Genomic DNA, 22008 nt, shown 5'->3' on the forward strand with positions numbered 1-22008 from the left:
ATAGCGTAACGCTACCTGACCCATCTGATCTGAAGAAACGTTTTAGGAAGACTTCACATACTGACACCTTAATGAATCTTGCCATGTGAAATGCTATGTAGGGATGTTACACAAGTGGTAGTGTAGGGACAGATTAATACTTTATACCCACGAATGTCCTATGAAGGGGAATCTTGATGTCTGCTTTATTATTTTCTGTATCCTGATTCTTGAACTGATTATCCTGTGCAGGCTGCACCGCCTTAACTTCATCCGAGGATATCGCTTTGTATTAGTTCCCATTTCTTTCTACAACTTCACCTTGAGGTGCCTGTATGCCCAGCTGTTTTTAGCTTTGTGATAAACTAACTAAACTTGACTGGGAGTCTCTGATTCTTAGGAGTCATGGTAAACTGGAATTAAAATATTTGGTTGGCCAACGATTTCTCTCCCCTCGACACTTTCATGCTGACAAAAAGTACCATCAACCTGAAGTTCCAGAGCAGATCTAGAACATGGAATTCGGCTCCTTCACTGTCCAGTACAGCCAGAGTTATTAGGATTTCCCCTGACTGAAATATTCAACTTTTATCTGTAGCTGTAGTGTTGAGGACTTGTCTCCTATGTTTTCATACCATCTTTCAGACACACCCGCATACACACCTGCAATCAGAGGACATTAAAGAGTTGCACTTGTTTTCTCTTGTTGTTCTACAGTGAAGAGGTTTATGTTTTTAACATTTTAAATCAAAATTTCTAACAAACCTATACTACTGGAGTATACTACAACCTGGAAAGGGGGGTGATGTACAACATATGGGGTGATAGAGTTATTGGGGATTAAATGTGTGGAGGAAGAGGTGTGTTTTGCATCTCAATGCTTATCTTAGAGAGGCTGTGAAACTAAAACAAATCTAGCACTCTTACCTAATCTTTCATCGTCACACAGTCATTAAGAATATAAGGATCAAGAATGTTTTGTTGTTTGCTGATATATAGTTTGGTTGCCAAATATATTGTGACGTCATTTACTGGATGGCATGTGTACAGAGGGAAGTGGGTGGTGTAGGTGTCCATGCTCCCTCCGTTGCTGCTTGGACATGGAAGGTGTGTCATAGAATGCTCACTGCATCAGTGTGTTATCGACTGGGGTGGGGCAGTAGGTAGAGTAGTCTGATTTGATGACGCCCACTGTTTGTACATCATTATTAACAGCTAGCACGTTTCCTGTGGGTGGTAAAGGAGGCTTCTTTTCATACAAGCTGTGTTTCATGGCTTCATTGCGATTGCTATTTTCAGATTCACCTTCTGTTTCTATACTTTATACATTATAGTCTATTCCTGCATTTTGCTGTGTTGGAAAATGGCTCCATCTAGTTCCTTGACAATTGACTGCATGAAGGAAACTGTTAAAACACAGACACAGAATGTTTTAATCAACAGTACCTGTTAAATTGAAGTTTTCGCAGTTGAAGACATCCAGCTTCATACCCAGGAGACTAATAATTTGTTCTCTTTTCTCAGCTGCTCTGAGGGCATTTCTTGTACTGCCTGTGGCCTGCCTGAAATTTGCCATGAGTTCAAATGGAGAGAAAGACCTGGCTCTCAAGAGCTGCTTGAAGCTGAAGGGAAAATATAATTGTTCATCTTTAATATCACTGTCAACAAGTAGGTGCATGTACAAATATCATTGATTATGGGAAAACGTCAATAATAAGTACTGTAGGTAAGTGCCCCTTTTTAGACACGGTCACCTGCACGTTTTTCCCTAGTACTGATGCTTTATGACTGAGGTGGCACTGGGTCCCTGCTAACCAGGCCCCAGTGTTGGTGCCCCTTCCCTCAAAACAAGGTAAATGTTTGATTGTACCCCAATTGGCAATGATTTTAGCACCCCATGTAAGTTCCTTATAAATGGTACCCAGTGCATGGGTCCTAAAGAGTATCTCTAAGGGATGCAGCATGTAATATGCACCCTAAAGGACCCACACAAAAACTACATACAGACTGCCATTGCAGGCTGAGTGAAATGGTGCAAACTATTCTGAAAACATGACATGGCACACTCCCTGTGTGCCATACCCATGCTCACTGCATATACTATATGTAAGTTACCCCTACAGCAGGTCTTAGAGGCCTAAGTCAGGGTCCCTTATATTATGTGTGAGGACATATCTGCATAAGCAGATTTGCCTCTGTGATGTCTGGTTCCATTCCCACAACATTGCAAGGGATCAGGAAGCCATCTTAAGCATATGTACTGAGCACCGGTCATTATGAGTTTCCAAGCACATAATGGTTTCACCAAAAATAATGGTGTTTGGTATCAAACACCTCATTTAATAAATTCACATGGATACCAGTGTTGGATTGATTATGAAATGCACCCAGAGGGCACCTTAGAGGTAACCCCGAAACCTGCCAGTCATTTAGGGCTGACTGGACTCTTCTAGCCAGCCACCACAGATGAGTTTCTGACCCCCTGCCCGGGAAAGCCCTCACTCTCAGAGTCCAGAAACAATGCCTCCTCTGGCAGAAGGTGTTTACACCTCCTCCTGCAGAAGGCTAGGAAATTAGCATGTCAGGGCAAGAGGCTTCAAAGCCTCTGCTGCCTTTGATATGCAACAAGGGCTTCCCCCCAGACCTGGGTAATGCCACCCCTTGGCCTGAGGCCCATTTAGCACCAGAGCTTGTGGGAAATTAGATGGTCAGAAGGCGTGTCACATTCACAGGCCAGGCACACCCCTAAGGTAGGCCACCTGTACTGGACAGCTGAAGAAGGGTTTCACCATTTTGAATTTAGTGAAATTAGGAACTCTTGGACAGGATCATACCCACTCTTCACAGGACGTCACAGAACGTGGTCATGCAGGTTGTGTAGTCACCCCAGGGGTAAGTAGCCCATTGGCTACTAACTTACACTCCACTTAACGCCCCTAAATTCAGTATTTAGCTATCCCCCTGACACCAGGAACTCAGATTTGGCTACCTGGTAACCGAAGAAGGACAAAGAAGAGCCAACAATGAAAGAACTGTGGACCTGGAACCAGAATTGGCGGCAAGACCTGCGTGGCTGCTGCAAGAAATGACTTTTCCTGCTGCTGAACAGCCTCCCAAAAACCTACCGAGGACTGTCCAGTGCTTCGACAACCAAGCAGCATCACCCTTGGGGTCGAGGAGCCAATCCCTGCAGTTGCAGTCACTGACACACTTTTCCGGTACATCTTCTTGCTGATCATTGGATCCACCAAGGATATATCACACCAGGAAGAGGTCACCATGGTTCCAGGAGCTCAAATCAATCTCCCTGCCACATTTAGAGATGCCAGGCCCTCCAGGAGCCACCCAGCACCAATACCCTGGGTATCAGAGCACTTGCCATACCTAAGGCTTGTTGTGTGTAAAGCCCAGACAACATTGACGTCAACCCACTACCTTCCAACGAGGGATTCAGGACCCATGAGAGCCTCACTGAGAGTGGCCTTGCAATCTTGTTTTCTTCCCCTCTGCAGGTCAACTCAAGAAGTAAGAGCCTTTAACTCAAGAGACCTTCCGGCCAAAACACCTCTGCACCCGAGCCCCAAAGCCCGAGTTCAAGTAACCCGATGGTGTCCCTTGTCCCAGAGACCCTCAAGAGTCAAGCCCACCATTGCATTCCGGCAGACTTGTCCCCAAGTCCCCATATGCAGCCTTTCTTTTTAGGGTTCTTGCCCATACACTTTAACGTGAAGAGCTTGAGGCTACCAACGCGACCAGCACAGCTGCACCCGGACACAGCAGGGCAGGTAAATCCGAACTGCTGGTGGGCTCTTGGACCTTGGCCCCTGAGCACCTTAAGCCCCGAAAGGTACCATAAAGAACCGCTTGCAAGTAACCGCATGCAGTGTATGTTTCTCCCATAAAATAACATACCTCAAAAATATTCAAGTATTTTATCACTTCAAAAACCCATTACTTTCAAAGTATTTACCTGATTCCAATGTTCTTGGTGTCTACAATTTTCTAAATGGGTCTTAGATTTCTTATTGAGTGTGTCTCATTTATTGACTCTTTGTGCACAACAAATGTTCAACACTCCCCTCTGATGAGCCTAAACTGTTCGACCACACTACCACAAATATAGCACTTACAATTATCGAAGAAAGCCCTGTAAACCAAATAAGGGTCATCTAGACTATTAGTATGGTGTAACCCTACATTGGTAAACAACATGAATGGCCAGCTTTCCACAAATACTTTACATTTCCCAAGTTTTGGCTTACAGTACATAATGATGCTTTACTGCAAGAGAAACTAAAACAAGGGTACATTTTTAAGCAGCATGTTGCTTGCTGTATTAAACAATTGAGAAAATATTTTATGTCTATTGTGTGATGCACAAATATTCAAAGGTTACAGGTACTTCAAAAGTGGGCTAATATGCTACAGCCCATAGCCACATCAATGTACTTCACGAAATGGTAAGGACTTCCTTTTTCATCAGTTTCCGACTGGGGCATAAAATAGGCCCGGACAACAACATAAAAGTGACCCCAATTAGCGAATCAGATATTTATAAAAATGACCCACGATTCAAAATCATGGAAGTTTTGAACTTGTGAAGACACGCTGTATAGATGTTTTGCAAGCTATGGGATATTCTAAGGAGATCATTACAATGGCGTTGGACAAGTGTCTGACCGCCTTCGCAGCGGGAGTGCGACTGCTTGACAGGTAGTCAGAGGTCCCGCCTGCCAGATTAGAATGCTCTGCTGTGTGGGCGGTCGGAAACATCCCTTTTTCTATTGCAACTTGTGCTGCGGCCTGGTAAGGGGCCAACGGAGGATGGGGAACATGCTAGGGGCGTCCAAAGCCACTTTCTGACAGCCTTTTTATGGCGGTTGGGCCGCCATGAAAAGACTGTGGGAAACTGACATCCTAATCCCTATGGTGGTACCTCTGCGGGTACAGTCTTCATTGTAGGGATTAGGCTCCTTGAGCATTTTGGAGGTGGTGGTCTCTCCACCTACCTGATGCGCCCTGACCGCCGGCATCATAATCCAGGGGTCAGACCTCTACCCCAGATGTTGGATGGACCGCCACCGATGGCCTGCTGGTGGCGGTCTGCCCGACATCGTAATCGGGCCCTAAGTGTTTGTGCTTGCTGAATGTAATGTTTGTGGTAATGCTTAGCAAATCAACAGTGAACACCAGCGCACCACACCATAAAATACACCACAACCAGCCAAAAAACAGGCCTACAAACTGATCGGTCAGATAAGCCCTGCAGGCACTGCCAGACTGCACTGTAGGCCAATCCAACACTGCTTCTCATTAGGACTTGTAATGTGCATGTGCATCCCTATATTACAAGTACTGAAGCTATGCAAGTGTTTCACATTCCATTATAAAAGCAAGTGTAGTGCCTCATTCTTTAAAGTATAAATGTATGTGTGCCCAGATACAGCTATTGTAGCCGCATCACAGAAACAATTTAAATTCTTTAGTGAGAGTAGGGAATGTTTGCCTAAAGTGTGCATGGCTTGAGTCTGGCTTTAGTGTCCGTGTGGTGCCATGGATTTCTGTTCATCTTGACAACACCATCATCCCATAGTCGCCCTCTTGCTGCCACAATGACATCATCAGATTGTGGGTATAGCAGTGCACATAGAATGCTCTAGTACCCATTTCTACTAATGTTTCATGCAACACGGTGTAGTATTCAAATAGCTGCACTGCCTTGCACAAAAGGGAAAATATAGCGTAGCTCCATATCTACAAAGATTGCCCTGCTTCAGGTGTCATCCCATGTGCTGGCACACTAACAGTCTACCATATGCTGCTCACAACCACTCACCATGGCACAAAGGTGAATGTGTGCTGTTTATCGGAGGATTTGATCTGGAGGCATACACTTCCAGTGCAAATTCCTATGAGTAGGCAGTTTGCTGTTCATTACAACATACATTCAATCTGTTATTTTGGTTTTTTTTAGAAATGAACACATTTCCCCTTGTTTGCACCTGCCTTTAGAAGGCGTTCATTTTGAGGCAAAGCCTGGTCTGCACCAAAATCTGTGGGGGTTTGTGCTGACCTGCCCCAGTGATGCCAGCTTGCTGCAAAGTGGTGAAAAGCAGAGCAAAGAGTTTTTTTGCGCTGTGAAAATGTCCCCTTTACAGCACAGAACTCCTTTTGCACTGAACAGTAAACAGTATATGCCACCTTGAGTCACTCTAGAGTCGGCACAAAGGCGTAGTAAATCTGGGCCTTTGAGTTTCTGCGCTATGACCTTCAGTTGATCACGGTGGGCTTTGGTTGCCTATCCTATTCTATCATTAGAATCACCCTCCTCTGGATGTTGACAGTGTTCTCAAGATGGAGTACCTTCCATAAATTCATACACAATCTGGATTCCTGAAAGAAAGATTTCCATAAACCAATGACTTACCTGGAGCGAGTCTCGGTGAATGCTTGGTCCACCGATTCCTTAGCTTGTTTCGCTAGTCGCAGAAGGGATGAAGTATCTATTTGATCCAGCAATGGGTGACCAGCTGTAAAGGGAGATAAGAAGTTTCAGAATGTCAGAAGTCTGCTGCTAGTAGTGGGCTATATAAATACTAACACATTCATGGTATAAAGCAAATCTCACCTCACGTTATCGGGATATTGCAAGTTACTAAGCAGATTGCTGACCATGCAGAGGAACAAGGCTGAAGCCCACGTTTCTTTGAAATATCAAAACATTTTGATGTAATCTACAACATCTTACATATGGTACGAGATATTTAATTTCTTATAATACATGACTATTCATGCCATCACCATACTCCTAACTCTCTTCTACACCACTACTCTCACAAAAGACATCCCCCGTTTACAATTAGGTTAAATATTATTTACTTATGTATGTTTGTATTTACTGATTATATTGTGGTTTTGCAGAACATTGACATGGCTAAAGGGTGGCATAGCATGAATAAATGTAAACTAAATCAATTTCTAAAAGTTTGTTGGCTAAAATATGTGGTAATCTTCAGACAGATTTTTGTTTTCTGTGAAACAAACATAATAATATAAATATCCTAATTGATAAATCCCTTAATTATTAGATAACACAAGTATTTTTCCAGGAATAAAAGCTTGAAAAGAACTCATCTGATAAGCTTGTTGACCCTTTGTCATAGCAGCAGTTGCAGCTCTACTCGTCAGCTTGTCTTTCAAAGAGGTTGCTGTCAGCAGGCACTACAGCTGAACTGTAATATTTATCACAGTCCAGAAGCTATGCCAGTTTCTCATTACAGCCAGGTGAGCGGTAGGATCCCTACTAAACTCCTATTCATGGATGTCAAAATATGAAACTTTGCAAGGTCCATTTGATATGCAGGAGCAGCAGGACACTACATGATGTACTGCAGCCAAATACCCTGCTGAGGGCATCTGGTGGCACACATTTCTGGACAGCCCTTTTATTGCACTGGGCATAGTCCCAGCTAGGCTGGAGCCCTTGAATGTCACTTCCTGTGCCTCTGTCACGTTCCCCAACTCCCTGAGGTTAATAAGAGGTGGCACAGGAAGGCTTCAGGAGAGAGAGGAGGAGAGGGGGTAAGGTAGAGAGAAAGCGATCAGAGAGGCAGAAGGGAGAGCGGGCAGGACTTCCGCCGGGGGTGCTATGCAGCATCTTGCCAATGTGGATACACATCTTGCTATTGTGTCTTGCCAACTACTAACTGTAAACAAGCATTTTCATTTGTGACTGACATGCTCTTCAAGATAGATTTCACTGCAATATGCTTTGTCCTACTCTGTCTCATCTTTCTTTGAATCCACATGTTTTGTTCTCCCTACCTTTGTTTGGGTCCTCACCTCTCTTATTGCCTTATACCTTCTTATGTTTGCTTTATATGTATAAGCCAAGGACATTTTTTAGAGAAAGACTGTGTGTTTATTGGCCATATCTCTTTCACAATAAAAAGATGAAATACAAAATGCCCAATTGCATTAAGTAAAGGAAATCTTTAAAACCAAAATCACAAAATGGTCGAAAGCACGGAGAAGAAATGGATTGGTGATTAAAACAACTTTGGGAAGATTCCCTCTGCAGAGCAAATGCGCCAGAAAAAAATCTGGCAAGGTCTACTTTGCTCAGAGGACTGTTACTGCTAAAACACAGCTCTCAGCAGATTACCAGCCATAAAGTGTCTGCACAAGATATTAGCCTTCAAGGAAATGTTACACCCTCTCAGGGCCCGTGCACTCCACTGATGGTATACTTCTTGAAAACAAATAAGAAAATGTAATCAAAAATGCAATTTCATCGCCATCCAGTGAAGCTGGCTGTCAGGTCCATGGAATAGAGGGTAACCAGAAAGTCCTCAAGGGTTGATATCAAAACAGCAGCCTCACACTGTGCTAGGGAGCTCTGATCATGTCAGTGTGTCAGGACAGGAGATACATGACTGCTCAGAATGCTCTGAGTTTTGCTGTGTAGACGTCTTGCAGAATACGCATTCTCTTCATTTTCTCTCTTGTTTGCAGTGCTCTTCAAGAGAATAATAAGCAGGTGTAATTTAAAAGAGACAGTAGGCAGCCACTGATTCAACTGGTGGAAGTAATGAGTAGAAGCTCGCAACGTCCAGCTGAGTCATCGACTCTTTACTTCACAAAAGTAGCTCAGGAATAGTGGTATGAGGAGACAGCGACAGAGAACTCCAGATCTCTCCCCGCAAGATCCAAAGATTATAATAAAAGCCTTTTTCTCTGATCGAGCTGGAGATGCATGCTGCAGTCTGCAAACAGTGCCCCTTTAACCCTTCAAATGCAATACGAATTGCCTTGGGGTTTTGGATAAAGTGCCATAAAGTAAACTCCCAGTTCAGAGTTTTCAGTTGTCACTCCCTTTAAATATGGATGTCTCCTAATGTGGGGGTTTATCAACTCTGGATCAGCGGCTCCACAATCTGTGACAGTGGTACCCCCTACAAGAGAGCATAGCACACACACTGGGAGCACTCAGGCCCTTTTTAATGAGGCTACAATGGAACCCACCCAGGTGCAACAAAGCAAGTTTATGAGAGTAAAAAAACATTTAATGTACTCTCCAGGAAGAGTCATCTCTCAGTTTAGCTGCACTTATAGTAGTTGTGTCTTGAGAGAACCCCTCTTTTAGTCTTTGGAGAGGAATGAAAGAGCTTAAAGTGGTGTTTATGTAAAGTCAGGGCTTCCTAGGCACGTGCACAAGGAGGGTCAGTACCAAGCCGGCAATCAGAGCTTCATCAGTTCTCTAAGGCTTGTTCACCGCCAAAAAGGAAAGAACATTTCCCAATTCTATGTTCTGGAGCAGAAAACCAGGGTTCAATCACATCTTTGTTGTAGGAGGTGTTCCGAAAGATGGAGGGGAACTTAAGCTCATATGACAAGCTTCTTGGATTTGAGAGCTGCCCTTAAGAGTAAGTTACCTTAGTAAATCCAACCAAATAGGAAGAATATAGCTTCCTTCTTTAGAAGGGCTTCTAGGAAACCTTCCATACGCATATAAAAATGTTCATAATCGGCCAAGGGTCACCCAATGATCTATTAAGATGGAGTTAAGACCACAAAACTGGGTGAGAAATGGAGAGTCTCTGCATGTCAGGGCACAAATGTGTCCCCGAAGATCACTAGAAAGTAAAAAGTTAATGTTTGCCTATTATATAAAAAAATACACAACGTTACAAATAAAATATTTTCAAATAACATTAAATTAAATTGATACGTATTTTGAAAAAGTTGAAATAAATACATTTATTTTACTATTATATCCTGTGCGTTTTATTTTAAGTCTATGCCTCAGTTGTTTTCCATTAGAGGTTGCTGTAGTACCAGTAGTAGGCTATGTGTCTTGCTGAAGTTACTCCAGGTCTGAGCTGGAGGACATTAATTATTGTGGGCAGGGAAAAGGGTATGGCCAGACACTACATCATAACCCAGAAAAGGTATGTCAACACTGAGGGGAGCGCAAATTGTGCACTGCATGTACCATGATGTAGTGTCTGGCCGTACCCTTTTTCCTGCCCAAACTGTTTTTCATGACCTTATCTACCATTTATCACGCATTCCTAATGTTCCTTTTTGTAAAAATGTCAATCCGGCCCATTGATTACACTTTATATGGCCCCAGCCGGAGATTACGGCTCGAGTCGGAGAGTACGGCCCTAGCCTGAGAGTACGGTCCGGGTGGCAAGAGTACGTTCCGAGTTCCGAGTGCGGAGAGTACGGTCCGGGTGCGGAAATTCCGTCCAGAGTACAGATGTAAAGTTAAGAGTCGTAAGTGCATTCTGTCAATAACAAAAATCATAAGTGCCTTCTGTGAATACCAAAGTAGTAAGTTTAGGATTTTGTCACAGATTAGTTCTGTGAATCGACCCCAAGATTTGGTGGTCTTTCAGGAGATTCACTTACAGACAGTGCGCACATTTGTTGATGTTGTTCTTTGTCTCCTATAACACCACATAACATGTATTCTAAGGGAGTGGCTTTTTATGAAGAAGTAACAGGAGTTTGTATAGGATATTGGACATAGAAGGTAGACACTGTATTATACAGGGTTTACTAGGCAACACTCATGTGACAATGATTAACTCATGTGACTATGATTTCATTAACAAAGGGATATACTTATGGATGAACGCTAACCTCAGTTCCTACCTATGTCTGAGATCTAATTGTTGTACTGGAACTGCCACCAGACACATCCACTGACACGGAAAGTCCACTTTCAGCGAATATGTGATGTTACATCGCATGCACTACAACGCATGCGATTACAATGTGGTCCTTACAACAAACGTGTTGTTACAACGCAAGCCATTACATAGCAAGTTGTTTCTTCAACTTGCTGTAGGGGGCGTGCTGGACTTAGGAAGAGTATCATTTACTATTCAAACTCCAGCATGTGCAACTGAAGGGAAGGTGTTGGAATACTAAATTATACTATTCCTTAGTTTAGCGCGCCCCCTACAGCAAGTCGTAGAAACAACTTGCGATGTAATGGCTTGCGTTGTAACAACACAGTTGTTGTAACAACCGCGTTGTAAACGCATGCGTTGTAGCGCATGCGATGTAAACGCTGTTTCCCCTCTCCGCAGCAACATGAGCAATTCATGAACAATTCATAGAATAATGCAAAAATCTAGCCTCATAGATGTGTGGCCAAGGTCATAAAGCTTCACTTACTATTCATCTCTCTGATGCAGAATCACAAATTGATTATTGACTATTTCAGCAAGATGCCTGTACTTAGATATCTGAAATTGGAATGCAGCCTTAAACACTATTGGGTCACTCCCCTGCAAATGTAACAATTAATTCCACCACTAACTCAGGGGCATAACACAGGCCCCTGCAGTCCCCGCATTGCGGGGGGGCCCCATGCTCCATGGGCCCACTCACTCACCAGCGGAGCCAGCAAGGGCAAGCCTCTCCATCATGATGGTGCGCACGCCCTTAATAAATTAAATGGTGCGCACGCCCAGGCCCCAGCCGGGCCTCAGAGGCTCTTCTTCATTGATAAAATGGTGCATAAGTTCAATTGCGCAGGCGCGTGCCCTGGCCGGGCCTCTGAGGCTCTCATTAATTAAATGGTCAGTGCGCGGCACGCAGTTTACTGTCTTAGCAGCTGCGCAGTCTTCAAAGTGGGGTTGGCCTGGTCCATTGTCATGCGCATTGCAGAGCACAATTAAAAGTGCGCGTGACTTGAGGTGAGGCATCCCAGGACCCAGCCACGCCAGAGAGTGAGAAGGACCATCCGTCACCGGCCATGCCATAATTTAAATTATTATAGCCCCAAGTCCCTGCCTGGCTAGCGCTAGCGTTGCCCTACCCTGTCTTCTGCTGCCCACCCCGCTCGCACCTGCCTCTGAAGCTGCAGGCAGCAGTCTAGGCCTCAGCCCTTGGGTGAGTCAGTCCGAGGAAGGGGTGGTCCGTGGGTGGTGGCGATAATTTGATGAGATCATAATTTGGATTCAGGGAGGAGAGGGCTGTTGACGTCACACTCATATAGTGTAGTTATGTTATTTTAAATCGTGAGGTCGCAGGCTGATGCTTTTGAAGAGGTTGACTGTGATGTAGCGCCTAAAAGTTTTGAAATTTGTAGGGGTGCACTATACTCACCGTTAGTTGGCACCCGCATATAATCAATGTATCTTTATTTATGTAGTGTGAAATGTATTAAGAAATGTATCAGCTATATCGCAACATAGAAGTGTTAGAGATGTGAACACATATTGTGAATGTATTCAGTAAAATGCATAGTGATTAAGTTTCCGTTCAATGCAATATATTAGGCTAAACGTGTAACCTGATTAAATTTACTCATGTATGTCGCTTATTCATGTATATGAAAGTAAAAGCACTAATGCTTAGAATGTGATTTAATAGTGTGTTTAACCGAGTAGAGGCCCAAATGCACATATATCGTTGAGAAGAAAGGCCTGTTATTTCTTATGTTAGCTGAATGCGGTAGGCCGCAATGATTTATTCAAGTAGAGGTTTTGGGCTGCAGTAAATTGTAAAGTTAAAAGATGCGAAGTATTTTTCCATCCCATGATCTCACCGCAGGTGCAAGGACAGTTGGTTCGTTAGTAGAAAAGGTCTTTGTCTAAGAATTGAATTATGGGGGAAGCCAGACATGGGAGTGCATTGGAATGTGCCAATCGCAACTCCTAGTGCGGACGGTGTCTGGGACTCAATGCCAAGCTGATGGACGATGGAAGATGGACAGAGCTGGATGGAAAATTACTGGAAGAATACCAGGTCGAGGAGGTGTGCCGGAGGGTGTGTTCTGTGATTTGGGGTTTTGTATTAGGGACAGCGCCCCGAGAGTTGAGCAGAGAAGAGGTAGGCGAGGAGCTAGAAGGAGCGTTTTAGATCAAGCTCTCTAAGTGAAGACTTCTTAGGAAGTTCACTTCTGACACCTTTTCACGATTTCTTGCGGTCGTAAGGGAATGGTAAGCAGGGATGTCATCTAGCGTAGAGTAGGGACAGAGATGCTTTGGTTTAATGATTCCTAATATCGACATTGGCTTGGTAGTTATCTACCTCATGCTTTTAGAAGCTGTACTTTTGTTTATATTTAGTCGAATGCAGATTCTCCGTAGAGTGGCATTTGTGTTAGTGCCCATTTACCTGTTGTGCCTTGTGCTAAGGTGCTTATATCTGCAGATGTTTATGCTGATAATAAAATCCCGAGAGCAATAGATATTGAGTTTCGAGTCCTTAATTATGTCAAATTGCGGAAAGTATTCTCTGATAATTGTGTTTGCTCCCTCCACGCTATTGGGCAAGTGAAAAGGTTCAATCGACCAGAGTGGGTTCTTGGAGATAAATGGTAAACAAGAAAATTGGGCCCCAGCAACTGATATCACTGCGCAGTGAGGCTGAAAGGCGCTAGATGATGATAAGACTAGGGTGAGAATGCATTATGAGTATTACACCACTGATAGGTGTGAATATGACCAAGGAGCGTGTATGAGATTTCTAAAATGCCATAAGCGAGTCCAGAATATGCCAGGCGGAGGCGGCTAGGCCTCGTCCCCTATTTTGCCATACCCCGGTACCCTCTCGAAGGTTGAGAGGACATTTTGTAACACTGACGCTCACACTCCGAGGCTATGCAGCGACAAGGCCATAATAAGGCTGCAATAGTGCTGGCAACATAATGCCTAAATGGTAAACAAGACAATTGTGCCCCACCAGTTGGTAGCAGAGTCGGATAGTTACTTCCGATAGCGAGGGACGATTTGACTAAGATAAGTGATCCTTGAGACCCATAGACGATAAGTGATGGTGAATCATCAGACGGTGAGCAGCAGATGACGGCGGATGATGAACATAGACGGTGAGTAGCAGTGCGGCAGGAAGCAGCAGTTTGTGGAGTGAGTATGAATAGGATGAGATGTTGTAGATTGCGGTGTTGATTCGTTGTGTGATGTCTTGCGGAGTTGGAGTGAATGTTGAGTGATTGTGAGATCAGGCTGTGAGCGCGCGCAGCCCGGGAATTGGGGTGTAGAAGACACCCGTGGTAGATTTTGTTGACCACCCAAAGGAGATCGTGAGGTACCATCGATCACCTGGACCGAGATAGGGGGAGCGAATGTGTGAGTGCATGACAACTCGACGCTGGTCGTGGGTTGCTGTAAGTGGATTTGAGTATTTGTAACCTATCAGAGGCGATCTGTCTGGCCGGACGGGGACAGACAGTTGCCAACCGAGGTCAACAATTTCGAGAGACTGTGGACGAACAGTCAGAGGCTGTGGACGGACAGCCAGAGAAGTAACTTGTTTGGGACAAACGGTTATTTCAGTGTATGAATGGGACGAGTGCAGGCGTGAGAAAGGGAACTGCTGTGAACGAAGGAAGGTGACGTCAGAGAGTGTCGCGCTGTGATAGGCTGGTTGGTGTTAGTCGCGCTGTTATTGGAGGGTTCGACATCAAGAGGTAAACAGTGTGAGAGATCGAATTTTGTCAATCATGAAGTGTTTTAAGGTTTTTCGAGAACTGTGTAGAGGTGACAAACATGTGGTTACTCGAGAGGGAGAAGAAGCCCCTCCCGAGGATACTCCAGCACATTACATGGCAAAGAATGTGGGATTGCATACGATAATTTGGCTTGAGAATTGGCATAAAATGACTCAAAGTGAAGGAGAATTAGCATTCCCGAGGTATGGCTCATTCAGGTTAGCAGTGTTGTACCAGTTGAAGACTGTGATGGCGGCTTTACGACCTTTGCCAAGGCCAACACAATTTGAAGCACTACATGCGTGGATTAGAGCAGCGCATGATAGAGAAAGAGGAAGAAATCAGGAAAGGGTGAAAAAGTCGATCAGGGCTTTCCAGGATGCCAGATGGGATGCAGCGGACAAAAGATGGAGGGTACAGGCAATAGAGGTAGATAGACTGTATCCCTTATTGATCACTTCGGAGGGGGTAAAGAACATAAAGTCAGAAGACGAGGATGATAGTGATACTGATGATAGCCTATTGGAGAGGTTGTTATCGGAGAGACCACCTCCGTATAACCCAGAGGTCCCAGAAGAGACGTTGGTTCAGATAGAAGAGACTAGAGGAGTAACGATCCAACCAGAGACGAGAGTAGAAGGAAGGATCTCGATAGGAACAGAGAGTACAAGAAGCCCGTCTGTGGCTAGAGTAAAGGTCGAGAGAGATGTGAGGTTACCGGATGCTCTAAAAGTACCGGTCACTATCGGACCTATTGTTTCGATTTATCACCCAGATCCAGAGGAAGGTGCGAACCCAGAGCAGACAGCCGAGGGGGTAAGGAGAGAGGTCGCAGGAAGTGGCCTAGTGGGTGGAATGGCCCGGACTCCGGACCCTATAGAATGGAGTACACCATTGCCAGCCATGTCAGACTCATCTAGGGGACAAGAGGAACATAGACCAGAGAGGCCGAGGTCTCTGATGGAGTCGAGATCAGATTTACGATCATGGGTACCACCAGTGAGAAACCAAAGCCCAAGAGTGATGACAGCAGAGAGAGAGCGGGTCATTTTCATGGATCGGTCTGATCCAATGGGTATACCAGAAGAGAGTAGGTCGCAGCACCAAGATTGTGAGGACAGCGGTAGGGAAGGGGCAACCTGCCGAGAGATGCTGAGAGGAGCCCTGAAAGGGGGGATGATGATAGATGTAGTGAGGTTAAAGGCGGAAGTGGATGAGATAATAGGTGGAAACTTACCCCTTGAGAGAATATTAATATATGGACCAGATGAATTACTCTTCGTAGCAAAGGACGTGACTCGGAAGGCACGAGTTGCATATGAGAAGTTGTCAGAATTGGCTAGGCGATATGAGGTGGATTTGTCCAAAACTAAAACATTGCAAGGAGGTCATGTTGCAGTACAGTGACCAGGAATTGGAGGAGAAAAGGGTTACTGGACTAAGGTCCCACAGCAGAGATCTGATCACATCTATACGTGCATGGATGATGCTTGATAAATGGGAAGAAAAATGGTCCAAGAAGAAAAGCTCTAGGAGAACGATAGGAGAGACCCCACCTCCGGGTGGAGGGGTGTTGGAAATAAGGAATTTCCCTTTGAGGGAAGTGCAGAATGGAGGATACGTGCATGTGCCCTGGAGCAGGGGTGATTTGGCGGCGTTTACCAATGATTTTCCCCGGCTTAGGGAGAAGCCCGCAGAGTGGTATAAGCAGGTTGACCGCTTTGTCAAGATTTCAAAGGTATTGTGGATCGACCTGAATACCTTATTTGATATTGTGGTTCCGGGAGATTTGTCGGCAGCATGCAAGATTGCCGTTGATTGGCCGACTTACGAGCCTGATAGGAACGCGATCACGAATGGTCCGGCAATGATAGTGATGAGGAAGTACGAGCAAGTGATTGCCTGGTCGAAGTCGAAGGTTTCACCACAAGACATCGATTGGGTGAAGATAGATAGGACAGTGCAGGAACCTAAAGAGACGGTGCATGAATTCTATGAGAGACTCTTGCAGGCTTTTAAGCAGTATAGTGGCCTAGATGCGTTGGACACGAAAGATATGGGACAGTTTGTTTCAAAGTTTGTGTTGGGATTGAGGCCAGAGGTTAGTCTCATGATACAGCAGCATTTGATTTGTTGGCAGAACAAGCCTGTTGATGAGATTTTACGGTACGCCCGATATTGCACAGATGAGATTGAATCCAAGCACAGGAAGTTGAAAGATAACTTGATGCTTGTTCAGATGCAAACCGCTCAGGGACAGCCTAATGGGGGAGCGTTGGTAAGGAGACAGGGAAATTATCAGGCGGGAAATCAGAATGTTCAGGGGCAGGGAAGGCCAAGACCAATAGACCCTAGGACAGGGATGGATGTGGCGACATTGAAAAAGACTACAGCATGTCATCAGTGTCACCAGGTTGGACACTGGAGACGCGAGTGTCCCCTGAACCCATGGAATCAGATACAGCCGGAAGGAGAAGTAGTTCAGGTCCCTGGGACGGAGGCGGTACCGACAGTGACTAGACCTAGAATGATAAAAGGGGGGACTGGTGTTCCGCAGGTGCAGGTTCCCCAGCCACCTAGAATACAGAATGTACAGCAGGGAGCTCGAACTTATTTGCAGATGCCAATGTTTGAAGTGAGGGAGGAAAACGAAACAAGCCTGTTGGCACGATCATGTTCAAACAGAGATAAGGATTGCATGCTTAGAGCCATCTTAGAAGTAGATCAGAAAGGACCCTTTGTGGAAGCAGACCTTGACGGTCACCCTACAACCTTTTTGGTTGATACGGGGGCTACCAGATCGACTATAAGATCGGCAGTGGTTCCAGGTCTAGCTCTTTCTGGACAAAGTATCCAGGTTGTTGGTGTGGCAAATAAGAAACTGATTAGTCCACTGACGGAGCCAATTCCAATCAGGATAGGAAATTTCAGTGATCGACATCAGTTCGTGGTGTGCGATTCTAGTCCGGTTTGCCTGTTAGGGAGAGATCTATTGTGCAAGCTCAACTGCACGATCTACTGTACCCCGAAAGGAGTGGAGGTACAGACGAGAGACGATGACGCGACCTTTAAGGTTGCAAATCAGCGTGTGTGTGGAAATGTACCCAGCATTGACCGTGGAGGAGCTTCCACTTGATCTGAGGGACTCAGTGTCTATTGACGTATGGGACCTTAGTGGTGAGGAGATTGGTTTAGTCAAGGTAGTAGACCCAGTGAAAATTCAGATTAAACCAAACGTAGAGTTTCCGAGGACACCCCAGTTTAAGTTATCTCCTCAAACTATTACAGGGATTAAACCTGTGATTGAGTCTATGATCAAGAAGGGAATACTAATGGAGATTATGGGTAGCCCATGTAATTCGCCTATCATGGGACTACAGAAGCCAAGTGGGAAATTTAGGATTGTGCAGGATTTGCGAAAAATAAACGAAATAGTTGTTCCATGTTGTCCAGTGGTACCGAATCCATCTGTGATCCTATTTCAGATCCCATGTGAAGCTGAATGGTTCACAGTGATTGACTTGTGTCAAGCTTTTTTCTCGATTCCTCTACATGATGAAAGCCGATTTCTTTTTGCATTTCGGCTGGAAAATCGTGTGTTAACATGGTGTCGTATCCCACAGGGGTATACAGAGAGCCCATCTATTTTTAATTAGATCTTGAAGAAAAATCTTGAAGGTCTTGTGTTGCCACAAAACTCTGTTTTAGTGCAATACATTGATGATCTGCTTGTTGCGTCGGAGACGGAAGACGCCTGCAGAATTGATACCGTTGCTCTGTTGAATTACCTGGGAGAGAGTGGTCACAAGGTGTCTCCAAACAAGCTGCAATACTGTTTGAGCGAGGTACAGTATTTGGGGCACCGAATTGAGAAAGGCAAGAGAAAGGTGTCTCCAGATCGCATTGATGCGATTCTGAGAATGCCAGTTCCCTCGACTCAGAGGGAGGTCAGAATGTTTCTGGGAATGGTGGGCTATTGCCGCCAGTGGATCCCAAACTTTTCCTTTGAAGCGAAGCCTTTACAGCGGCTGACGCGTAAGGATGTGAGTGATCCGGTACCATGGGATAACGACTGTTTAAGGCCATTTTTGAAGCTGGGAGAAGCTTTATGCAGCACACCAGCTTTGGGAATGCCAGAATATAACAAGGCATTCGCCTTATTCTGTTGCGAAAAGGAAGGTTGCGCATTAGCAGTGTTGACTCAGAGTCACGGAGGTGTCCGTAGACCAGTTGCTTACTTTTCAGCTACTTTAGATCCTGTAGCTTCTGCGTTGCCCGGATGTCTCAGATCCGTTGCTGCAACAGGTGTCAGTATCGAAAGATGTGAGAGCATTGTGATGGGTCATCCGCTTACTGTTCATGTGCCACATTCTGTCGAGTTGTTGATGACTAGGACTAAAACACAGCACCTCACAAATAATAGGTTGACTCGTTATGAGCAAGTCATCCTTGCTGCAGAAAATGTGACGCTGAAGAGGTGTTCTGTTTTAAATCCTGCTACATTGTTGCCTATTCCAAATGTAAATGATGATGAAGATTGTGAGGACCATGATTGTCTCGATGTGACGGAACTATGCACCAAACCGAGACCTGACATTGTCGATGAACCGCTCCCAGTTTCAGATGAGATTTTCTTTGTGGACGGTTCATGTTTAGGAGACAGTGTTGGTCGACTGAGAGCAGCATTTGCTGTGTGTACCATCACAGGGGTGGTTGAAGCCACGTGTCTAGAAGGAGTACACTCCGCACAGGTGGCTGAGCTTATTGCCTTAGCCCGTGCCTGTTTGGCCGCTGATAAGATCCGTGTAACGATTTACACAGATAGTCAATATGGGTTTGGTGTGGTTCATGATTTCGGACAGCTATGGTCCCAGAGAGGGTTTATGACATCTTCTGGTTCACCCATTAGAAATGGGGATTATGTACGACAATTGTTGGAGGCACTGCAAAGCCCAGATGAAATTGCTGTCGTTAAATGTTCTGCACACACTAAAGGAAACGATTTTGTGTCATTGGGTAATAATTACGCAGATGAAGTTGCTCGATATTGTGCAGAACAGGGATGTAATTATACTGAGAACAATGTTGTGGGAAGCGAAGAAAAAACATATTACAATGTGATGTTAGCTATGGCAGACTCATGGGAGGAACTGAAGCAGTTACAAGATGGAGTCTGTGATCAGGAACGGGACAGCTGGATACGAGCGGGATGCGAGAAGGGAGATGTGGATATATGGGTTTTGAATGATGGACGAGCTGTGTTACCGGAATGTTTGCTGAATCCCATGGCGAGGTTGATACATGGTGCTGTACATCTTGGCAGAGATGCAATGATGCGAGTGTTTCGCCAGACATGGTACAATCCGAAGTTTCGGACGGTAGCTGAAGCTGTGTGCCAGAGGTGTGTCACATGTCAACAGATGAATGTAGGAAAGAGGACCGCTGTGACATTGAGTCACATAGGTAGGTCAGGTGGACCTTTCAATAGAATGCAGCTGGATTTTATTGAAATGCCAAAGTGTAATGGGTTGAGGTACATATTAGTCATAGTATGTGTCTTTTCCAGGTGGGTGGAGGCTTACCCAACACGTAGGTGTGACACACTCACTGTAGATAAGTTACTATTGAGAGAGCTAATCCCGAGGTACGGTTTTTCGACCTCTTTTGAATCAGATAGAGGAACGCATTTCCATAGTGAAATCATGAAGCTGCTTTGTGCTGCCTTGAATGTAGACCAAAGATTGCACTGCAGTTACCGACCAGAGGCTTCTGGGATTGTGGAGCAAGTTAAGGGAACTTTGAAAGCCCGAATGGCGAAAGTGTGTTCTTCGACATCTTTGAAGTGGCCAGATGCATTACCTTTAGTTCTTATGAGTCTCCGTAGTGTCCCTGATAGGAGGACTGGATTGTCACCCCACGAAATCCTTATGGGGAGGACGATGCGCTTGCCAGCAATACCTGCCACTGCTTTGATTAACATCACTGATTATATGATTTTGGACTATTGTAAAGGCCTGGCTGACGTGGTCCGTTCTGTGTCTCAGCAGGTGCAGACAGCAACGGTTCCAGCCACAAGTGACCAGTGCCACGACTTGTGCCCAGGGGACTGGGTATTGGTGCGCAAACACATGAGGAAGAGTTGCCTGGATGCTCGGTGGCGTGGGCCATGTCAAATCATTCTAGTTACGAACACAGCAGTGAAGTGTGGAGGATTGCCGAACTGGGTACACACCACCCATACCCGTAGAGTTCCTGCACCCTTGGAAGAAACAGCCCCTCTCGAGAACGAGAACCCAGCTGAGGTGGCAGAGCCATCTGAGAGGGCAAGTCAAGCTGTAGGGGTTGCTGATGCAGCTGGTTGTGCACTAAATCAAGCCGAAAGGGAACGTGAAGGTAACACTGAAACGGACTCGGAAGAAGAAGAAAGAGCTGCAGTGGGCAGTATCGAGTCGAATTCTGCTGGAGAAGACAGCAGTGCACAGGGTACCAGTAGGGAGCGTGGAGGTGCCACAGAAGCAGAAAGGGTTTGGCCCGTGAGTCAGAGATGGGTAAACTTGAGATCGGCACCAAGAACAGATCTCGCCCCAGTTTCCGAAGAATCAGAAGCGGAGCAAAGTGACGAAGATCGACCCCAAGGTGCTCCGAGAAGATCGAGGAGAACAAGAGTGCCGTGCCAAAAGTACGTCTCACCAGAGTGGACATATTCAGTGACTGATGCCAAGTTTACTGAACACAGGAAGGTTGAGATCGATCACACTGGTCAACAGTTTCCCGTTTCCGAGAGTGGAAGTGTTGCTGAAGATTCCAGGATTGGAGATCGAAGGAATATTGACCATCAATATTCCGAATCCGCCACTTTTGAGCATCATTTGTGATCTGATTCTGGAAACGCTGGACTTCCCAACCTTTGCAGTCATACCAGCTCCCCAAGAACTGACAACCCTTAAACTTGAAATTTTGCAGGCGGTCCTAGAGCTGTTGGGACCGGCAGTTATTCTGGACTGATCATAAAATTGCTGTATATAAAGTTCAAAAAGAAGATAACCTAGGCCCGAGAGGAAGAAGAATAAATTTAGGGATTTTCCATTGGAAGGCTAAGAAGAATTAGGGAAGTCTTTCTGATCAAAAGAGACGAGAAATTGAACTGTGCTAAAGGTTTCCCCGGTTGAAGAGAGCAGCTGAACTGAACTTGCTGGATGAGAAAGAGACTTGTGTTAGCAGAGACTGTACTGAATATTGAGGACATTTCAAAGATGGCGGAACCTGGAAATACACATAGTGGAGCCAAAATAGTGATAGGCACACTGTTAGGGGTAGTGATAGCTGTTATATTTGAAGTAGTATTGACTTCATACATGGTGGCCCATAGACAGGAGGGGGAGGTTCAGGGAACACCCACACCTACCACTCTAGGACAGGGAGGGGTCACTATTAGAGATCAGAGAGCTCAGACGCTCGAGGAGAGTCGTATATTTCATATAGATTTGTCTAGAGCTGATTTTAAACTTAATGCTTCTGCAAAGCTGTTGTATGAGTATGTTGACGCGATAGATGCG

At 45.2% G+C, this 22008-nt stretch overlaps 1 protein-coding gene across 1 annotated transcript in view; it reads right to left on the minus strand.

Annotated features, from left to right (window-relative positions):
- The window catches only part of LOC146809306 (myeloperoxidase-like), a 184145-nt gene that overhangs the window by 132331 nt on the left and 29806 nt on the right, over nt 1-22008 (minus strand). Inside the window, exons 2-3 of the mRNA XM_085614336.1 lie at nt 6407-6509; nt 1426-1601 (exon numbers count right to left, since the gene is read on the minus strand). Coding sequence (XP_085470462.1) covers nt 1426-1601; nt 6407-6509 — 279 coding nt within the window. The remainder of the gene's footprint in view (nt 1-1425; nt 1602-6406; nt 6510-22008) is intronic.

Source organism: Triturus cristatus, chromosome 7, assembly GCF_964204655.1.
Source record: "Triturus cristatus chromosome 7, aTriCri1.1, whole genome shotgun sequence".
NCBI classification, from domain to species: Eukaryota; Metazoa; Chordata; class Amphibia; order Caudata; family Salamandridae; genus Triturus; species Triturus cristatus.